Source organism: Dinoponera quadriceps, unplaced genomic scaffold (assembly GCF_001313825.1).
Source record: "Dinoponera quadriceps isolate SergipeBrazil2010 unplaced genomic scaffold, ASM131382v1 scaffold566, whole genome shotgun sequence".
NCBI classification, from domain to species: domain Eukaryota; kingdom Metazoa; phylum Arthropoda; class Insecta; order Hymenoptera; family Formicidae; genus Dinoponera; species Dinoponera quadriceps.
The window spans coordinates 1,252,173-1,274,707 of record NW_014555972.1 but is presented as its reverse complement, the minus strand read 5'-3'; the positions used below and the strand labels follow the sequence as shown (position 1 = coordinate 1,274,707).

The 22,535-nt window shown below is 47.3% G+C and overlaps 1 protein-coding gene across 3 annotated transcripts in view; it reads left to right on the top strand.

Moving 5' to 3' along the window:
- The window catches only part of LOC106746388, an 83,892-nt gene that overhangs the window by 53,823 nt on the left and 7,534 nt on the right, over nucleotides 1–22,535 (top strand). Inside the window, exons 2-4 of one of the 3 annotated variants that reach the window (XR_001374596.1) lie at nucleotides 17,921–19,351; nucleotides 19,901–19,999; nucleotides 20,531–22,403. Coding sequence is in view for 1 of the 3 variants with exons in the window: in XM_014622959.1 (XP_014478445.1) it covers nucleotides 17,921–19,351; nucleotides 19,901–19,999; nucleotides 20,531–21,277 (2,277 nt within the window). In the remaining 2 variants the exon portion in view is untranslated. The remainder of the gene's footprint in view (nucleotides 1–17,920; nucleotides 19,352–19,900; nucleotides 20,000–20,530; nucleotides 22,404–22,535) is intronic. The other 2 variants (XR_001374597.1, XM_014622959.1) reach the window with 2 other exon arrangements.

Here is a 22,535-nt window from a genome sequence, read left to right as displayed (position 1 = left end):
GTGCAATTTGCGCTAATGACGAGAAGTCGCTCGCGTGTCAGACAGGAGCGGTTCCGTTCATCATCATAATGCGTCTGTGCGTTTGGCATGACATTAAAGCCTGTGCGCGCGCGCGTGTGCGAGCGTGAATGAAGCACACTCGGGTCGGTGCAACGTTGCACGCTATAATCGTCCATTATACCGGGGGGCATCGTGAAAGCGAAATTGTGGGAGTTGGTAGAAATTGCTCCCGCTCCACTTTTCCCGCTAATTGCCCGACTAACTGAAATCGTGGTAAGAATTGAATCGGTCGTCCGGGCGACACGCCCGGATCAGCTCCCGTTATCAGCGCCGCTTGATCGCTGCGAAATTCGAAATCTGCCGCCGCGAGGAGAGATTCCATCTGCGGCCTCGTCGCATCATCCGGCCGATTTTTCGATCGGACGAACTCTCATCGGAGTCACGGCGTCGCCCAACACTGGCTTGTGTCGGAAATCACCCGCCCGTGTATTTGCGGGCAGAGGTGTCCGCGGCTTCATTAATAAAGCAGAGGCCGCCGCTTTATTTCGGGCCGTCAGCACTCGAATTATTTTAGCGCGGCAACCTACATGGGCCACTCTGGTATTTTAGGGATTATCTCACTGGTCATCGAAAATGATCCGACCGAAGTGACCGTAACGCTATACAGACATCCGGGCGTCATGCCGTTATCACTAGGTCTGTGAAGTAGACAAATCGGGGATAACCGTATCCAATTTAGAAATAAAAAAAAAGACACTCGTAGGATGCCAATTGTTTTTATTTCTTTTTTTTTTCATCTAGATTTTATTCTCTTCAACTTTTGTCACACGAATCATATTTTTTTATCATAAATAATATTTTTATTTGTATTTTACTGTGCCGTACGAACATTATAATAACAAAATAATATAAAAAATTTATGAAAATTGTATTTTCTTGTGCGTATAAAAAAGTTATTTTTAACCTTCGTCATCTTACCTACTATATTCAATGTCACATTATTTATATATGACAAGATGACGAAATTGATACGTTCTCTCGAAAAATTTTAATTAAACGAAATTCTAATTTATTCACAATTTTTTCAGCTTATGATGACAAGCAAGGCTGTAGCTAATCAGAAAAAAATTTGGTCGTTATTTTTACATCAAAAATGAGGAAATATCGACAAATCTTAAAGTCGTCATCTATCCCTCCCCCCCTCTCTCTCCTGCAATATGTGTTATTAAAATACCCTTTCTTACGAGGCACACACGCCACGCAATCAAAGTAACGCCAGATGTCTCAATTGCAATATCCGTCGTCGTTTCGCTCCCTGCGCAATCAGCATTATGAAAATTAAGACTTAGCGAGCGGCAGCAAGATTTACTCATTGCCGTGACACGACCGGCTCGTTTCGCGATTGAAGGAAGTCGAATACACGGCGGGACTTTTTTCTCCAGCCCGAGTGTGGAAAATCGAGAAACCATTCCTAATGAACGGACGAGGAAGCCAACGGGCGCTGTTTAACCGCGTTGGAAACGAGCAATCGAACGAATCCGGGGCGGAGAGCTGCAATTCCATCGATGCGTGTTTCTTCCCCGCCGCGACGTGCAAGAATCGATCGTTAGGATACACCTCTCGGGTTTCCTAGAAGAACAATATCGGCGGCCGATTCGAGCGGCAGCAGCGATCGATGTATCCGGCGCGCTCGCTCGCGCGCCAGATCGGCAATTAGAAACACAATGCACTGTTATAAGCTCTCTCATAATTCGTTTCGAGTTCTTAAGCACGAGTGAGAGCCGCCGTCGTCGTCGTTTCAGCAACCGGCCGCTAACGATCCTTGATTTGCGCCGTTTCTCGCGTACGAATCACGAGCGGCCGGGAATTATTGAATCGCGCTGTCTCGAGATTTAATTTATAGAGTCGCGATACAAGTAAGCATACAGCAACCACTACGTGGCCGGCAAGCCGCTCGGCTCGCCCGAGTTATGCGAGCCAGCTGTTGCGCCTCATAGGTACCAGGCAGGCAGGCCAGATGCAATTATTTTGAGACTGGCACAATGTCCGCGGGCGACGCGCGCCACTATGCACGGGAGGCCACTTTCACTGTACAAACAATGAGAGATGATGATTGCCCCAATATGACCGGCGAATTACCGAGGCGTTGCCGATACGTTTTTCGGCCGGCTTTTTGCGGCGAATCGCGACGCACGCTTCACGCAGCGAAGCCGCCGCGGTGAAACCGACGTCGAGAGATCCTTCCTTCGTTCCTCGCACTCAGGGGGATATTTTGCTGGCTCAGCTAGGATTTCAAGTGTCACGGATGAAGGTTTAGATCCTGTTACTGATTTTTTATAGGAAGTGTGACTGGACTTCATTTGAATAGGCTCCAAGTGTTGCTTTTTGCTTAAATGGCTTTGATTGCAGAATTTGACGAAAAAAATGTCACTGTTTTGATATCTGAGAGGTCACTTTTGTCACCTTTTTCTGCCGAGAAGCAGTCGCTATTTCACTTTTTCGTCTCGGTGACTGGATGGCAATGCTGTAATTATTTTGGGAAATCGGGGATTCCAATTAAGTCCTGAAAAATGTTCCACGCAGGTTGTTATTACGTGGAAAAAGTATCCCGAGTTCAATTTTTACTTCTAATTAAGTTCGCGTTCCGGAAGCGTGGTTCTTTGTGTATTTAAATCTCTCTCGACCAGCTTTTTGAGAAATTTATTCCAGCGAATTCAGAGCCGCTTTGTACATTTTCTGTTGCATAAGCATGATCTTGGTCAGACCTGATAAACGCAAGCGGAAATGATTGCTTTATACGTAGCGATGGAATCGCGATGCGCTAGTTCTTACTTCCGCCAGACGCGTCTAATTCAGCAATGGATACTGGTCGCTTTTCATTTTTCGGAAGTTGAGAATCGCGGAAGGCGGTCGAGAGTGTTATAATTAGAATTAGAATCATTAGAATCATTATAAAATAATAGTTAATTGTAGTATTATCAGAAATTCATAAGAGAAAGCTGAATAGTAACTTAAGTTTACTTAGGATACATATTATGTTTGTGTTTATTTTTCGCAATTTGTTAACATGTGCTTGTAAGATAATCGCCTATGTCGAATTGCGATTTTGCCTACCTACGCAGTATCATTTGTGAGCTGCCGCAGGATTTTGTTTTTAACATTTTTGCGATTGAAATTCATTCGTTAACGAAAGACATTTTTCGGGCGGACGATACTTGGAATTTAATTAAATGTAAAAGGATTGGGAATTGGGTCCATGGTCAGGACAAGCGCAGGATCACCGACAAGATGACAGCTGGCCGGCGTATCTCCTTATATCGATATAGCGATCGATAAATTCCATAACAGGACACCGACGAGCGGTATTATGTAAACCCTCGGGGACCGAACAAACGAGCCAATCGGGTCGATTGATCGAGTTTCATTCGCGACTGGCCTACTGGTTCAATGGGCCGTCATCGTTTAACCTTTTGCGATCTAGTAACATGTATTTTCGGAAAAATCCCCCCGATTAACCTCGTTTTCATCCGCCCCGAGCCCGTATGTTTGATGAATCTGATGAACTTTGATACATGATCCTAAAAATTAACTCGATCATTTGCCCGTCAAATTTATATCTATCTTAACGTCTATGCGATAATTAATATACTAATTGAACTTGGATGATCTCAATTGGCGTTATTGAACGATGTTAGTTAATTTTTGTAAAAATCACTGAACGCTTTGCAATTGTATATTTTTGCTCGTACATAAGATATATGCGTCTTGAATTGATACTAATTTTCCACTCACGCCCTGATAACTTAGTATTTTTACAGCAAACGATAATCTAAATTCTCATCGTATATTTTAGCGACAAATTATCGATTTTGCAGCAGATTTCTCCGGGGATAACGGGATTGCTTGCAACTTGGAAGGCAAATTTGCAAGATAAACTTGGTTTTCTTAATTAACGTTTCTCAATTATCGATTATTTTGCAATAGGTTTCTCCGGGGATAACGATTGCCTGCGACGTAAACTGTCCCGACATTCTGCATCGTGTACGCAGCTTCTGGACTTTCGTCTCGTGTCGAGAGCGTCGACGCGATACTCGCGCGAGAGAAATGAAATTTGCACTCGGACGGCGAATGCGCGCTCGTTGGCTGCCGCGACGCTAAGTAGACTTGAGAATAGAGGCTAGTGTCTCGCCGAGTGTCGCGGAGCGAACGGAGATCAATGGGCTGCGTAAAAACGTGTAATAGAAAATCGGCTGGAATGGAAAGCCGCGTCGGCAGTCCTACTTCTCGCGGCATCGGTATTGACCTTGCAGCGGTCGGGTCTCACGATTCATTCGTTCTTGTCGAATCCACTGTAATTCAGCCGATTCGAGCCGGGAACCGGCGTCGTTAAGAGCCGATCCTTAGTGTCGAAGCCGACGTCGTCCCACCACCCACACGTTTCGATACCTGGTGCGAGCAAACCGGTCGTTTATCAGATCACCTCGCTGACTACTCGCGCATTTTTTACGCCGTGACATTTCACGCTCCTCGGCGGCATCGATCGACGACGAGAACGAAAGTCGAGTCGTCTCGATCGAGAGCGAGGTACATCGAGTTTCGTTCGATCCCCGCTCGGCTCATTCAGGACGGTTTTTGCTTCGTACGATAAACGTCTCGTCCCGATGGGTTCTTTGAAATTATTTTCTCTCGGTTTTTATTTTTTCACGCGACTAATAATAAAGAATCCCGGTATATTCAAAGCGGAAAGTAAATCCTTTATTAGAAACCCTTATAAACCTAATAAACCCTGTTAGAAAACCTCATTTAATTTACCCTGAAAGCGATTATTTAAGATTTCGGACCTTCGCGGGCTTTTCGCAGCCGAAAATAAATTGTTGGAGCTTCTGTTTCTCGGAACGATTGTTTGTTTTTAATCGATTGGACGCTCTTGGACATCTACTGTCTTATCACCGTGATTTCTATCGTAAAGACCGTACGTACCGCTTATTGGAAATTCGATTAAGTGCTGCACGCAGTCGAGTGGCACGGGTCAAGGTCTGCGTGCTTCAGGATCATCGTCCTCCTCCGGTAACAGAATTCCGTTGAATGTCGAAGGTCGTGTACTTCAAAGCGAGAGATTACCTGATAGGCTGCACCGATCTACTTTAATTTCCATTACCGCTAACGATGTTGTGCCCACCTGCCTAACTTTAATCGCCGAATTTCGTGCACCCGCGTTTAGACGCGGTTACCGCGCGTCTTGATTAGTCGCTGTTTTGCCGCTAATTAATTACTGTAACCCCATGCATTTCTCGGTAGAAACGAATGTCATTGATGGAGGTAATCATCTGAGCTAGTAATTACATTCCTACGTTCCTTCGCTCTTACGACACGGAAAGAACAATTCTCTCGGCGTGGCTGAATTTTCCATCCGCCTGGGGATCAGATGAAAGCTTGGTTGCAGGAACAGAAAAATTTCTGTAGGAGGTTTCCGCTTGGCCAGTTGCTCTCAAGTTGCTTCAATCATTTGAATGTAGCGTTTACGTGAATGTTCTCAGTTATGGCAACACAAATACCATTTCTTGTCACTGCACTCATTTTGTGTCATTGAGTTTTTATCTGATCTCTATTCAGTTGTTCAGGAACTGAGTTTTTTCCGTGTACGTGTGCGTGTGTGGCATGCATTTAGAAGGCGTGTTAGAACACAGAGGAAGAGATACAGTGATTGGCAGGGATACAGTCATTAGCATATCGGTGCATTTAAATACAAAACAGGCTAACTACTATCGATAAAGGAGAAAATAGTCCATCGAAGAGCAATCAGTTAAATTGCAGTGTTGATTAACTCATAAGTTGTAATCTCATTAGATTGTAAAGGCCGTCGGTATACTGGTGTGTGTGTGTGTGTGTGTATGTGTATATGTGGACAGTGCATTGATCTGATAACTCGTTTAGCGGCGCAAATTAAATATTGAGTTTCGTAAATTAATTAGCCCTAAATTGTGAAATATTTCTTTATCTAACATATTATTAAAATTATTATAATTGTGAAATATTTCTTTATCTAACGAGTGCTATTCAGCTGTGACAGCTATGCTGATCATTATGACATGAGTGCTAATTTCGGCGATTTTTGTTATTTTTGCTATTATTATATATAGCTTTATTATTATTTTGTTATTTTAATTCGATATTTTATTTTTAGCAGGATATATTTTACTTTTCCGATNATATATATATATAGTTTTTTTTGTAGTGTAGAATCTTGATTAATCATTACAAACAGAACGAATTCCACAAGTGCCAGTTTCAAGAGACAACTTAAGATAAAAATGTATCCATAAACAATCAATTATCGTATCTCTTCACCGACGTTACATTGCGATACTCCGCATTTTGTTACATTACGGTATATTACACGTGACATATGCGAAGTGTCCTACGTCGACCCAGTTTCCCGAGCGATCGTTTATCCCCGGATCGACTGTGCCGCCGATTTCATACGTTTTGTGCCAAAGTAGCGAGGCGTGCCGAAGGAAAGCAATTTACTCGACGGCAGGGTGATTCTTTTGTGGGAATAAATTGCGTGGGAAAGTTCGTAGAAATTTTCACGGGTCAACCTATAGAAACTGCTTCCTAGTTACCGACGTCTCGCGTGTCACAAACCTCATTACTCATCGGCAACTCCCTTGACCCGCATACGGCCCGGTCGCACGGAAATCTCCGTCTTCGATTTATCAGCGAATTTTCAGTAATTAAACACCGACCGCTCGATCGCGAATTGAATCAGCGAGATCAACGAGAGTCGATTAGAGAAAGCCCTAGTAACGAATGTTCTCTGTCAATTGACTCTCGCACGAGGATATCACGCGAGGGTTCCGAGTCTTCATACAGAAATTGTAGTGATCTCCCGCTCGATATCGTGCGTGGTGCATCGTGCGATGGAATTATTTAGGATACGAATTCAATCGCGAAATGTATGATGGATTATGATCGATACCGTTTTGCCCTTCGGGAGTCTATTAGTTTCTACTTATTAAGGTGCCGATGATTGACGACACGCCAATAGAGTGAAAGTCCACTTTCAGTTGTACATCTTATCTACGATATCCGTAATTAGAATGCTTCAAATGGCATCGTCATAAATAATATATAATTGTCATTGTAAATAGGATCTATTCCCCGGTGCATTCGGAAACATTTTTCCTCTTTACTGATATCCCGACTAACGATAAGTCAGAAATAGAGATTTCGCGCAAAACGAAACACCCTGATTCAACTTTCTCATATTCGCGTCTCAAGAGCCACTTTCGTGATCACCAACATACACACATACACACGTTTGATCGGTCAAATCATTTAACTGTAATCTCGATTCACATCTACGCTCCGAGCTCACCAATCCGAGATGAAATTCTATCTCCATGTTAAACTTTTCATTCTACAACACAGTAAAAGCTAGGAAGAAGTAGATTGAATCTTAACCAGTTAACTGTGGCGATCTCTTTGCAAAGCGTCCACCAGTGTGTGTCGCGATAATCAAGCGAGTTAGCTCTCAGGAAGTTATAAATCCAACTCAAATTATTTATAATTTTCATTTGTTTGTTTCATTTCGTCTTGACCTCTAAACATTTTACCCATATTAAAATTTACGAATATAATTTAGTTTTCGCCAGGATTACAATTAAATATCAAATTGTAACAAAATTTTACGCATGACGGATATAGTCGTCATGACACAAGATTCTGCCACATCTCCATGACGGATATAGTCGTCAAATACACTTAACTGGTTAATGATACAATTTACTCCTACTTTTATCATGATCATTTTGCACGCATAAAAAAGTGATGTACAGTTGAGGACCAAATTGCCGACATAAAATATAGTGAGGTTATAACCGCTCCTGCTGCTTTTCTTTTTCTTTCAGCATATGAATTTAATAACCAAAATATCAATAGAATTAATTGTTTTAAAGTAGCATTAAAATTAAATCTGTACAACTAAACGTTTGAGAGAGAGAAAGAGAGAGAGAGAGAGAGAGAGAGAGAGAGAGAGAGAGAGAGAAAGATAAATTAACAAGTATAATACCGTTAAAGTAGTATCCAATTTTCGACCCGGGAAGTTCCTCTTCCGGTCTAATATACCCAAGGATCATCTCGGAAAGATTTCCGCCGAGATAAACGCGCGCGCGCGCGATGTGCAACTGCGCTCGCTTAAATCCTCGAAGCTCGAGCAGCAACGCGGCATTCCCGCGGCTTCATCATGCTGGCGCCCACATATCGCCACTAACAGATAGTCTCTCCCCTCCCTCCCCCTGGCGAGTTCGTTACCAGCCGTGCCGTGAACTTGAAGCGTAACGAGCATTTCCTCGCGCGCTGGTCTAAAGTGCCGACTCGCATGCGCGCTGGATGTTTGCGAAGTCAATAGTCGGCTTACACCGAAGACACATCACTCGAGGAACGAGCACGAAAATCGCAGCGTGAGCGTGAACTCTCGCTTCGCCTCGCGACTTTTTACACAGGATTTACCTTCGCACCTGGACCGGCGTACCGCCGTCGTTGCACATGTGTACGCGCGTGGAGAACGCGCGCGCGCGTTCATCACCGCCCACTATTCGTTCCGAGATTAAGTAGACGCTGGAGACGTGTACCTCGGCACATTAAACCGCGTCCTTGAGACACGACACCACGGTGACTACCATACTCGACGTCGCGAGTACTTCTTCGGGTTTTTGCCTTTGACGGTTAGCGTCGTCCAAGCGCGGCGGCCGGCCTCATCCATATGCACTTGGTCAGAGGCGGAGCAAGGTGGCGGTTTGGCGCGCGGGGACTTCAATCGGGCGGACACGAGAGAGCTCGTCTGCCGAGAAATTTCACCCTATCGATTTTGCAACCTTCGGGAGATCGCGATCTCCCGAGGTGTGTCACTGGGAGAAATCGTAGTTTCTTTCTTTCGGCCTCGGCTATATCGTTTTGGGGTTTAATCGGAAAAATAGTAGCTGTACTCTCTAAAAATACTCTCTAAAAATAGTAGCTCCTCTCGTCGAGATTACCCGGAGATAAACGCCGCGGGTGGGACTTACAAGGTAATCTTCGCGAGGGTGAGCTCGGTTTATTCCCGGCGTGGTTGTCTGAAAGTCGCGGCACCACACGCGCGGTCGCCGCAACTTTCGGCCCTGTCATACCTCGACGACGTCAGCTACGGTGGATTAATTAACCCGGCGCAAAAATCGAGGAGAGGCTCCCCGCGTCCAGGGCTCCGTAATTGAGCAACCGGCAACTTCGAGCGACGTGCGTGCGATTTCGGTAAAAATCTTTCACGCTAACGCTCCTCCTTTGGTGCGGTTCGCGCGCGCTCGCCGACACTCCGTAGGAGTTGCGCGCGGGCTTTTAACCCGCGCACCCGCAACGCCCACGCCAGGCATCGCCTGGAAGAGAGCCGTTGGCACGATAAAATCGTGAGCCGGGCAACAAATTAGCGTCGCGAGGATGTGTTCCGTATCGGGCTCCGTACCCTTATTCGCGCTTGCATCGCGTCGTGTAAAATTAGTATGTTCCCCGGGCGACCAATAGCCGTGCATCATTGTAACTTTCCGTCAAGTGGTTTGTGGTATATCGGGTAAATATAGAAGCGCTAATATTTACTCCTACCCCCCCTTCGCTTTCCTACCTTTCTCGAGAATAACATTTCTCAGGCGCGCTCCGGCTTTTTAACACTTGCACGGCTGCGCTTCGTCGACGCGCAGAGGTTTTCACCCTTTCGCCTCAACGGCCAGATCGCTGCTTTGCAGACTACTTGATGGTGTACTTATTAGACGTATAAATGAATTCTGTGCTTTCGTTATCAAAAATTCAGACTTATCTGTCGATGAGAAATGTACGATTTTAATTATCGAAATAATCTCCGTAACTATCAATGACTGAAATCATCGGATTAACTTACACACCTACACGGGTAAAAAATAGTTTGCCGTTGTGGCGAAATCATCGTTGCTACTGCATATCTGTTGCGACAGCAATACAATTTATGGAATAAAATTTAATTGGCATAATCGAATTAGCGAATTATTCGTAATCAGAGCGAAAAGAGTTTCGTTAGCGGGATAGAAAATATTTTGTCGAGTAAATCTGTCTTTGGGATATGTTAATTTATTGTTAGAACAAAATATATACGTATTCTCCTATATTTACTGATTTGTTCTCACAGCAAAATAACTTGTAGATTCAGCAGAATAATCCAGCGAATGGCAATTAGTATTTCTAAGAAATCATTTCGCTTTTCATATAATAACTAATTTTGTCGCGACAGTATAACATTCGCTGTGTCAGCAAATTATTTTTATCCGTGTAACACTTTTTCCGTAAAGATAAAAAGATAGCCTTACTTACACCGATCGGCCTTACTGATTATCCAAGCTAATTACTAGATTATTTTCCGGTAAAGGCTAACTTTTCCATACAGCTGACATTTTTATACTTTTCTTACCGATCATTCAAGCCTAATCACCAGGTTAATTATCTCCGGCAGAGGCTGGTTTTCCACATCTTTATATTTTTACATCTCGTATGTCACAGCATTGACCTGTAAAAAACCAAAAGGGAACTGTCGTGTCCTCGAGACACTTCCTTCGAAAATTCAATCCAACGATCCGAGTCATTCGTATCGCGATACAAATATCTGGCAGCGCGCGCGCGCGCGCTTATCCTGCGTGCTGCGACCTCAGGGCACGTCGGCGCAATCAACACGTGGGGCGTCTAAGAATCACAGCCCTTTACATCAAGATCTTCACTTAGCGAACTCGAAGGCGGGCGAAGGTGCGCTCAGAGCAAACGACGCGCGCAGGCGGACGGGATTTTCTCTTTCTCTTTGCCTTTCTCTCCTACCTTCCTCCCCCCTCCTCCCTCTCTCTCTCTCTATCGTCCTCGTTGCATCGCTCTTTTACTCTCTCTTCCGTCCTCCTCGCCCTCTCACGGCTCCGATAGACGCGAATAGAAAAAGCAAAAAAGAGCGCGCGCGAACGCGTAGGCACCGGCTCGCTCCTTATAGGAATGACACGCGCGTGCAACGACCGAGGCATTATTATGCGGATGATTACCGCGTGCGGGGGCCCCTCGTTGCGGACGGGCCCGCCGGGGTCCACCCGAGGTCTTATCTCGTAGGCCGACGGGAAAAAACGCCGGCGATATAAGCGAGCATCGGCGCCTCGTGAATCACGAGAGTCCTCGGGCTTGCGCGAACACGCTCTCTCTCTCTCTCTCTTTTTCTCTCTCTCTTCATATCGACTTCTCGACCGCGATGATCGCGGTCGCGGATCCGCGTGACATGATCGTGGAGAATTAGAATATCAGAGATAAACCGACGTGAAGAAGACAGCGGCGGCGTCAACAGGAAATCAGTCTGCTTTTTGCGACGCGAGGCAACACGCATGCGCGCCCGTCGATCTGCCGATGGAAACCGGCAGACGGAACAAATCGTCGGTAGATGATAATGCTCTTTATCATCAGGGATCGTCTGGACGCAATCTCGTAACGGCTGTCTACGAGTCGCTCGTAAATCCCCGCAAATCGATCCGACGTCTCGGCCGAGCCGAAGTGGCTTCTTACGGCAGCGCAGGTACGGTCGCGCGTCGGGAAGGTCGGCAGCTGCTCCCCCAATACGCTCATTCCGCATTGTGCTGCGCCGTGATCTCGCGCGAGGATCCGCTCGGGACGGAGCCGCATTTAGCGAGAAGAAATAAGTTCGAAGGAGCGGTCGCGTCGAGGTGGAACAATGGCGGAAAGCTGTGTGGGTGAACGTCGCGGAAAACGTGNCCCCCCCCCCCTCTTCTCGATCGGAAGGGGGAGGGGGAATAAAAATCATTGCTGCAACAGCCGCGATTAGGCTCTTTTAAGCTAGTTGTTCCGTAAACTGATTTTCATAGGATTATCTTTTAGAATTATTCTTTGGATTTTTTTTACGAAATCCTCGAAAAATTAATTTCTCTTTCGATTGTTATTTATTATACGATCGGAAATTACAGCTAAGTTTTTTCCTATCTTAATTGTTATATTTGCAATCAATACCACATAAAATTAACTGAAATTGACGGTTTAGATCCAGGATATAATTTTGTATTAACGGTGTAATTGAAGTCAAGTTAGCATTATTTGTATGCATCGCAGGTACGAAAACGGCTTCCGATGCCGCGTTTTTAATTCTAACAACCAAATTATTCTTACGTCTTTAACAGAAAACGAGAAGGGGATAAAAGAGATTTATAGAAATATTAGAAAAAAAATTACAAGGTCATTGACTATCTAACTTTCCAGAAATTGATATTGTCGAATCCCTTCATATTGTATTGTATTAATCATTATTTTTCTAATAGTATTGTCACGGATCTTAACTACCTTAAAGAGCCGTTTGAGATTTGTGACCTACAGAACCAATGTAAATATATAGTTTTTCTATTGAAAAATTGCCGACTCATTACCGAGATCTGCGATTATCGCGTGAAACATTGAAGATTTACGTCTTAATTAAATCTCGAAAGAGAGAATTCTCACGAAAGAAGTGTGGGAAGCCATCTTCTTCTATTATTAACCTTACTTTTCCACGGTAAATACTTCTCTCTTTCTCATGGAAACTAAACTTCATAGAATTTAAATTCCCTCAAAGTCTACTATAAGTTGACTGAGAAGATTATTGTTTCGTTATAGAGTTGCAACATTTGAAGTTTCATTCGCAATGAAAGCCTCGTTTTTCATAATTCACAACTCGGACATTATTGTCGTTCTCATCGATATCTTCTCATAAGGATTGACAGATTTATGCGGAAAATTACTTTCATACGTTGCTTGCGAATTATCAAATATAGAATATACCAAAAGTTATGTACTATCCTTAATTGTAAATGTTAGAAATTGAGCTAATAAAATTGCCGTTTGCATATTAAGAGAGGTGGAGGAAGAGATATCGGCAATTTTAGGATACATTTATATTTTAATCTGTCTCTTGATGGACACTTTTAAAATTTGCCTTTTTTTTCTTAAAGATTAGTCAAGATTCTAGGCTATAAGAATATATAATTATACTGAAAAAATAAAATATATCTTGTTGAAAGTAAAATATCGAATTGAAATAACAAAAATCACAATAATTGGCACTCATATTGTGACGATTAGCATATTTGTTACAGTAATTAGCACTCATTAAGAGGAGTATGTTAGATAAAGAAATATGTCACAATTTAGAGCTAGATAATTTCCGGAACTCAATATTTTTAAGTTGCGTTCCTAAACGATTTGTTAAATAAATGCACTGTCCACGTCCACCGCAGTATATCGGCAGCCGCCTTCAATTGCAACCTAATAAATTAATCGACAATTACTTACAACTTAATCGATTGCTCTTCTCGATAGACCACTTTCTCCCTTATCACCAACAGCTGCACATTCGACGATAGTAGTCAGTCTGTTTTGCATTTTAAATACGTCGATATGCTAATCGCTGTACTTCTGCCCCTACTAATTAATTGCCTCGGTCTGCGAGACCGACGCGAATCAAAGGCGCCGCGCTTGATATTGCAATAATTCGAAGGCTGTATCGCAACCTTGTTACTCGAAGGTGACACAGGCGGAGTCTTCGACTCGCCGAGTCAACAGGCGGCTGAACTTTGTTCGGACACCGTGTTGGCTGTCGTGTTGGATTCCCCAGCGAATGAATATATTCGCTGGGCTACTTAACGACGAAAATGAACTGCGAAGCGAATGAGACAACAGTGTTCGCGCGTCGAGAGCGACGGGAGGCCGGGCTCCCGAGGATCCTTCAACCGGCCGGAAAGAAGTGCGCGAAGGTTTGGAGGTTCCGTCTGGACGGCCCTGCGCCGCCGTTTCGCCGCTCGTGAAAACGTCCCTCGTCGAGCTCCGCGTGAATCATCCGTTGTCATGGACAAAGGTGGGATCCGTTTCCTCGCCTGTATTATACCTTCAGTTGCCGCGTTGCAACATCACGTTGTTTAAACGCTGTGCACCGGAGGTGACCATACGAATGAAACGAGACGTTGTGTAAGCAGACGCTCGTGATGGGTAGACAAATCCTTCGTGCGAACATTAATTGTCAGCCATCACCACGGCGACAATTTTTTGCGCGATTGAGAAACGATCGGGAATTCCGATCGGATCATCCAAAGGTCGTCCGAAAAATCTAGCCCTCTTCACGGGACGTTTCCAAGTCCCGAGTCGAATATGAAGAGAATAATCGACTGTGATTGGTCCGATTTCTTAAAGCTTAAACGGCTGAAATTCTCATAGACTCCGCTTAACAGCGTAGGGCTGGTAGGGAACATATGGCGGGTTAACTCCCTCTCGCTCCCTTCATCTTCGACGTTTCCATTCGAGGAGGAGCGTCACAAAGCGAGGACGACTGACACGAAAGCCCCGTTTTCTCTCGCACTTTCTTGCTGCTTTGCCGCTTGACTAGTCCCGCCACGCATCGTGTGCCACGTTAGGACACGACGGTAACGCGTATCACGCACAACCGGCGCGTCCCCGTGACGTCGTCGTGCGGCGCGAATCGCCCGACGACGACAAAATAACGGCAACGGTGAAATGCACGCACTGATCACGCGGTATTTCCACTTTCTTTCTCGACGATGTCGAAGCAACTTCGCCGCGCCGACGCAGCGCAGTCTCCGGCAGTTTCGGCGCTTTCCACAAAACGCCGAAGTTTAATCGTATTCACGATCCCGCGACTTACACCGACGGCTGTAATTTTTTTACTCTTACACCCGTTGTACGACGCGCGCGAAGGTGCGCACGCGAGCGAGGAGGAAAAAAACCTGCTATGATAATAGGACTGTTTTCTTTTTTTTACTTCCGTTAGCACGACGGTAATTAAGGGAGATAAGCGAAGCGCATNGGGGGGGGGGGGGGGGTCGACTCGAGGAGAAAAGCGACAGTAAACGAGATGACACTCCGAGTTTTCCCGCCGGATGTCGCGCGGCCGATCATCGTCGATAAATTATCTATGCGCTTCGCATATTCATCTCGTTGCACTTTCGTATCTCGCTTTCGAGACCGGCGCGCAGGATACGCGCGTATCCTCTTTATTGCGAGGGGAAACCGCGAGTTCGTCGACTCGCGAAACGATTGGAGATATCGAATTTGCTACTGCTTGCGAAGAAGAAAAAAAAAGACACGAAACACCTCTCGATTCGATCGCCCGTTTTAACTTGATGCAATTACCCGGTCGTTAACGTAACACGGCCGCACTACTCGCGCATTCTCTCTCTCTCTATCTCTCTCTCTCTCTCCTGCACGATCAGCGGGTGAAAGTGCATATCGGCAATTAGGAAGAGGAAAATCACGCCGCCCGGTTTAGATGCGCCGGCCTAAATCCGGATTATTAAGCGAAGAGAATTGACCTTTATGACCGATGGATTCGATCGGAGGATAATTAGTTGCTATCACGGGAACCCGGGGGATTTTCCATTATCGGCGACGCGCGGGTGAAAGCGCGCGGCAGGGCCGCGCGGGGAGTGCGGCCACCGCGTCTCGTTAGCATAATCAATGATTATCTCGCTCGCTCGCTCTCAGACGTATTCTGGTACACTTTTCGACGCGGATCGGCGGCGGATCCGTTCGGAAGAGCGACTTCCTCGCCGGCGGAGAAACGAGCGGATATCAGGCCCCGATAACCCGATTCCCGCTGCTTCATTCTCTCCGGCGAGACGCGGCATCAATCGCGTCGGCATGGGAGAATCTTCTCTCGGGGAATCCTAAAACGCGGGGGAAAAGAAAACAATCCGTCGGTGAATTTTCCGTTACCTGCATTGATCAGACGGAGACTCGGAGACGGGAGGATTTGCCTCGAAGGTTTCTACACCGAGAGAAAAATAGAGTTATTTCCGGAGACAACGGTATCCCTTTTTCATTTTAACTATATGAATAATAGCAATAACATGCACGTAAGGTTGTCACCGACCCTATGGTAACGCCAGGAAGAATAGTTTTCTCGGCCATTTTCCTGGTTAAAATGAAAAAAGAAAAGGATATCGTTGCTCCCGAAAATAACTGTATTTTTCTCTCGGTGTGCAATCAGTCAATCGTTCTCTCTCAATTATCCGATATCAACGCGGTTGAATGCCCGTACGAGTGTTCTCAGTCGCGGTGAGACAGAGACGTCACTTCTTGTCACCGAGTCTTCACCTGGTCTCCATTCAGGAACCGGGTTTTTTTTTCCCCGTGCGCAACAGGAGGCCGCGCAGGCGGCGCCGTTTCACAGTGCGACACAAACTGACGGCTGGCGCGCACGTGACGAGTAAGAATGAGCATCGTATCATCGGACAGGATCTCTCGATTCCGGCCTGCGACACGATTCGTGAAAATCCCCGGGGACTCCGAGCGAAGCTATTTGTCACGAAGACGAGATATCGGACGGTCCGCGGAATAATGGAAAGACGCGCTCGGCGCGAACGAGGCAGAAATTGCACTTTCGAATGGGATAAATTACGCCCGATTATCGTAGCGTAATTTCTGCTGTCACGGTGTCCGCTCGAGCGCACGGGTGTGTCCGAAAGAAACGGGCGGCCGGTGCAACTAACGACCGCTCGGCGAGATTGATGGTGTACGGGGAAGACTTCGCGCCAGACTTCGCGGATAGCGGCACACACGCCTCACTTAGGTTCGGCTGCGTGTTATTTTCGCGCAGGAAAGTGGACGTTTTCACCGGCCGCGCGGGCAGGACCTTGTTCCACAAAACTACGAGACTCGTAACGGGGGGGGGGGGGGGGGATAAATTATAGTACTTCGCGCGAATTCAACCGCGATGAAGCCGACGAGCCCGGGACTTGATCCGAATCGTTGAACTCGGCGAACGACCGCGAATGAAACGGAAAACTGATGGTAGTTGCTACCATTCTTTAACCGTCACGTTTATCGCACGGAAGCTTAACCGACGATTGGACTGTCGAAGGGTACGGTAAATAAATTTAATTCGAGGCGCTCGTATTTTTCTCACCTCCCATCGCTGGCTCTATCGATCGTGCACACGACTTTTCAAGTGCGCACGGAAGGAGAAGAAGACTGCTGTTGTGACTAAAACCTCGCTGGCTCAGCAAGTTTAGCGGTTTACTATCGTAACACACGGACAGCCAGTGCCTTGTCATCTACTCAATTATAATAAACTAAGTCTCAGAGTTACATAAGAGTAGCGATCTAGCGCCTGATAAACTTGGATACTGGCGCAACGTATGAACACACCTGACTGCATTTTCTTTAAATTTGGTATTATTGAATGTTATCGTTTATATATTATTCTTAAGAAATTTACCGACTAGTTTGTCTTTGACGGAAAGATCCGTCATTTAAATGTGTTTTTATTTCTAAAATTTGTTCTTGTTTGGCGAAAAGATCTGGGATATCTTCAAAATCCTCTGGGATATCCTGGAAATATATTACAATGTGGCTTGACTGGACTCAAATATTGTTTTCTTTTTTTTACTTTATTTCATTAAACACATCTGAAAAGCAAAAAATTTAATTTCTGTTTTTCGTAAAGAGTTTTATCTTATTTGAATATATGCCTAAGACTGAGTTTAAAGTAAATTTTAGGTTCTACGTGTCACGTCAACTTTTTTTTGCTCGTGAAAATTCAAATTTTCCTTTTCGTTGACTTTCACTGTAAGGGAATTGTTTCCTCTTCGAAGAAACGGTGTGATAGATAAAAAATCATTAATTTTAACGTATTAATAATTATTCGAAAATTGTCCACCTTTTACTCACTTTTCTTAAAGTTAACTCACTATTTCCTCATTTTCTCGAGAATGAAATTCATTTTCCCCACCAGTTCCGACAGTTAAACCGTTCCCATGCCCGTTGAACGGTCCGATTTTTTGTCTCACCTCCGTCCGAAATTGTGCGAGCAATTCACCGAGATGGGACTTTCCTCTTTTTGCAGCAGTGCGGCGGCAACAGCGGCGACGGCGGCGGCGGCGGCTCGACGGAGGGCGTCGTGGTGAGCGTCGGTGCCGGTAACGGTGGCGGCGGCGGTGTCGGTGGCATGGACTGCATGCCTCTGCGTCCAGGTCCGTTCCACTACTTGATCAGCGAGCAAGCCAAGTCTCTGGTGGCCCTGCAGGAGCTGCAGAATGAGGTCGGCGCCTTGCTCGAGTTCCGGGACCTCGTCATCGAGACGTTCCCAAACCTCCGGCACAAGATGGCCGCGACGGCGTCCGCGGGTGCGTCCGTGATGTCGTCCACCTGCACCCAGAGCTCGCACATTCCGCTGCCGTTGTCGAGCCCATCCTCGCGCAGGATCGCCGAATGGGAGCCCGGCAAGCTGAGACGGCGCGTGCCTCGCGAAAACAGCGGGGGCGGCGGCGGCAGCGGCAGCGGGGGCAGCGGCGGCGGCGGCGAGTCCTCGTCGCTACCCAGGAGTCGCAGCAACTCCCACAGCGGCGGCACCAAGAACAACTGCAGCGCTACGGTTCAGGACTCCGGCTTCAGCACAGAGGCCTCGTCGAAGGACAGCGCGTCGACGGCGATCGCGCCACGTGCCAGCAGTCCCCGGCCGAACGCGCTGGACGAGGCCGAGGACGAGCTCTGGAACCTGTTGGACGTGATTCACCGCAAGGGGATCCGGCTGCGTGAGGAGGTCGAGTGCCTTCAAGGTCGTCTGGAGAGCGTGGCGACGGAGGAGCTGGCGTCGACGGACGTGCTCGAGGCGGTGAAGAAGGTCACCGGGGCCGAAGAGGAGGAGAGGAGAACGATCGACGACCGGCAGGACAGCAGGGACCCACAGGTGATAGCGCTCAGGCGGGAGAAGGAGCAGCTGCTGGACAAGGTGGCCGAGCTCGAGGCGGAGACGATATCGAGCCGCGCGCGCACTCAGGAGCTGCAGACCGAGCTGGCGGCGCTGTCGGCCCTGAAGACCGGCCTGGAGGATCGACTGCAGGCCGGCCTGACGGAAAACGCCCCGGAGATCCTGGCGCCGGGAGTCCAGAGACTCCAGCCGATCGCGCCGGTGGTCACCTCGCCGAAGAACGCGAACAGCATCAAGAGCAAGGGCTCGGCGTTCGCGTCGGTCGCCGGTGGTCCCGCCGGCAAGGCTCACAAGAGTCGTTTTCGCACGAGGACGATCGAGAAGAACGTGCTGCTGGACGTGGTGGTCGGGCGCAACGCGGACGAGCAGCCACGGCTGGACGTCGACGTCGAGGCGAACGTGAACGAGAGGAGAGCGAGACTGGGAGCGCTCGACTCGATCCTGGTCTCGCCCACCAGGGTGGCTCATGTGAAAGACGTGGACTCGAGGAAGATCGCGGCCATCCTTCGCGAGAACTCGCCTCTCGAGCTCCAACGGCATCTAATCACTACTACCGTCCATAATCAGGTAACGTTGATCTTCCCTGTCGCGACCACAGGGTATTGAATGTAAGTAGGGAGGCGCGATGGAAAAAGTCACTTTCGATATCGGCTGGTCTAAATGACCGGCCGCCACTTACTTTGCCCGCTACGATTAAGAGTATGCGATGTACGCCGGTAGGTTATCGTATTTTCGTTATATATATATATCTTTAGCGCATCGATGAAATTCTTTCTCGATGCGCCGAGTTACAGCTGGTGGCTGCAAATGATGCGGGAAGTGTTCTTGTTCAGATTAATTGTCGATTTCTTGCAACCCGATCTTTCCTTCTTTTACTCATCTTCCTTCTCTCATTTCCCTACTCGCTTGCTCCAAGTGTCACTAGGCAGATAATATGACGGACTTTCGATAGATCGAATTCAATTGCGCTTCTTTATTTATATCCAGGACTCTAGTCGCAGCGTATTTAATCGAAATATGAATTTCAGTAACGAAATATATATTCAATTCTTGAAATTCCCTGTATCGAAGTCAGCTCGCTGATGTGCCGATCTATCGATAACTGATCGTTTGCAGGTCCTACAAAAAAGACTAGACGAAGTTGAGAAGAGTACGGAGACTCTGTCCGAACGACTGGATAAAGCGCGCGAGGAGAATGACGATCTGCGGTTCCAGGTGAGCTGACAAATTAAAATGCTGTATAACCAGCAGGATTGAGTGGTTAGTCAGTTAAAAGTTAAGTCAAAAAGTTAATAAAAATTAATTAAGTTACAAACTTTTAACTTAGTTAATTTTAAATGATGATTTAGTTAATTTTTTACTTAAATTGTGCAAAACGTGTGTAACTTTAACTTATTAACTTTCTTACATTAGTTAAAATAATGTGTCGGTATTAAAATCATGACGAGCTGTTTACAACAGAAATGAGGAAAGATAAAAAAATATCGGCCGATTTTTGTTTTTACTCTTTCTAAGCGCTAGTGTTTCTATTTTTTGGTATGGAATCCTAGCACAAAACAGTCGATATTTTCTTACAATTTTCTTACAAAACTACATTCTCATTATTTCCTTTACCTACCTAACCGTGGTAGCCCACGATTTCGCTCGCGAGAAAATCCCGGAGCAAACGTCATCGCTGGAGATCGCGATATCGTTCCGGGAACCTCCGTAAAACAAACCCGAAACCAAATGAAACGTGCGTTCCAGCTGGAAGAGCGGAACATCGAGCTGGAGGGCACGCGGGCGCGAGTGCGCGTGCTGGAGCGTCTTCAGCAGCGGCCGCCGACGGAGCAGGAGCCCGAGGCGGACTCGGAGCAGCCCAGGTGTCAGGAACAGAGCGGCCTCGAGCCCGGCAGCAGTACGGAGTCGGCGCGAGACCACCATCAGCCGGTCGAGATCAAACCGTCGCCTCGCCGGCGTCCCAGCCGCATACCTTTGCCCGGCAGTACAAGCGGCAAGGCAGCGTCCTCCCCGTCGAGCGGAACCACTGCGGTGGCCACGACGCCGCCTCGGCCTCCCGGCCACGGCAGGAACGACAGTAGGGAGTCGCTCAAGTCGTTGACGAGACCGCCGCGTGATTCTAGTCGCGACAGCCATGGCGGCGGCAAGTCGCTGTCGAAAGCGCGCGACTCCAGCCGGGACTCGCTCGGCAGCCGAAGTTTATCCAGGAGTAGCGGCAACGGGAGCAGCAATTGCATTGGAAGCGGAGCCAACAACAAGGAGACGAATCGGGAGTCGTCCCTGAACCGGTCCCTGCCGCGTAACAATTCCAGCCGAGACTCCCTAAACAAATCCTCCTCGCTGTCCCGCGCCCGTGACTCGCTGGAGTCTAACAACCTCGGCACGTCCTCGCCCACGGGGACGGCGGCCCCCCCTCGGCGACCGCCCGCTCCCGCACGCCGTTCCCACAGCCTGGCGCGCGCGGCGACGTCCGTTGATAGCGAGCACGGCAAGGTACGACCCGTAAAGCAATTCTTTTGGAGCAGCTGGCTGAAGTCACCGTTGTCCAATGGCCCGATTTAGTAGAGAGCTTTCTCCGCAAGCCTTCTCCAGGCAAGGACGGGCCGTAGTCGCTCTCTTAGGGACAGTCACCGCCTCCAACAGCGTGTTGCCCTTCTCGGAGTCCTCCACTCTTTTGAACCCCTTTCTTTCACAGCTCCGTCTCGGAACCGTGATTCCTTTGCTCCCGGATTGAACCCTTGCCTCTTTCTTCTCTCTCTCTCTCTCTATCTATCTATCTATCTCTCTCTCTCTCTCTCTCTCTATCTATCTGTCTATCTATCTATCTATCTATCTCTTTCTTTCTTTCTTTCCATTTCTCTCTTTCCGGACGTACCGACTCGGTCGAAACTCGATTAGACGGACTGAACGGCGCCACTGTCATCCGTCATTTCCACTTGACTGTGACGAGTCTCTTTCTATTGTCCTTCCAATTTTTACCACTTCTGTACCCTTCGCCATTGTAATTACCACTGTGTTACCGTTATTACCGTCCATTACCGTTACGTCACGTTGTTACACTGTGTACAATAACCGTAACAGTGACTGCACCACCACCGGGCTACCGTGATATACATACGAGAGCGCGCATCCATGAGCCGTCGAGCTGGTACCGACTGGTGTGCCAACTGGTCCGGCGATCACCTGCGAGTACAGATGTACGTACCAACCTTTGTCGTCCGCTTTCTCACCGTGCCTCTCGGTCCCGTCGTTTCCTCCACCTCTTCCAGCTTCCTTCCTTCGACCGCGGACTTCGACACGATATACACCCCCACCAGTATATACGATATCACACACAGAGACGGAAATTCCGCTCGCTGAGTCTGGCCACTGACTTTGGCTCCCTCCCCTCCGATATACCAATGTTCCTGAAAGAAAGAAAAAAAACGTACCTCTGACGAAGAGAGCAGAGAGACTCTCGGGCGACCGATTCTTGTCTTAATACCACCAATTGCCCGACCGTCCACCGTACCGAAATGTCTGACCTGGAGCAGGGCAGGCGAGCGTGCGTTCGAGCCCGTCCCCGTCGGCGGTCCAATAACGAAAGTGGCCCCTTCTCGCGTGCCGCCGGTTTTTTCTCGTAAGTTATGCTTCTTTTATTATCATTTGCTTCGATGCTTCTTTCCTGGATGTGGTGAGCTGTAGCCTCTGTTTTTCCTCCTATGCCCTTGTCTCTCTCTCTCCGTTCTCCTCTCCCCCCCCCCCCCCCCCC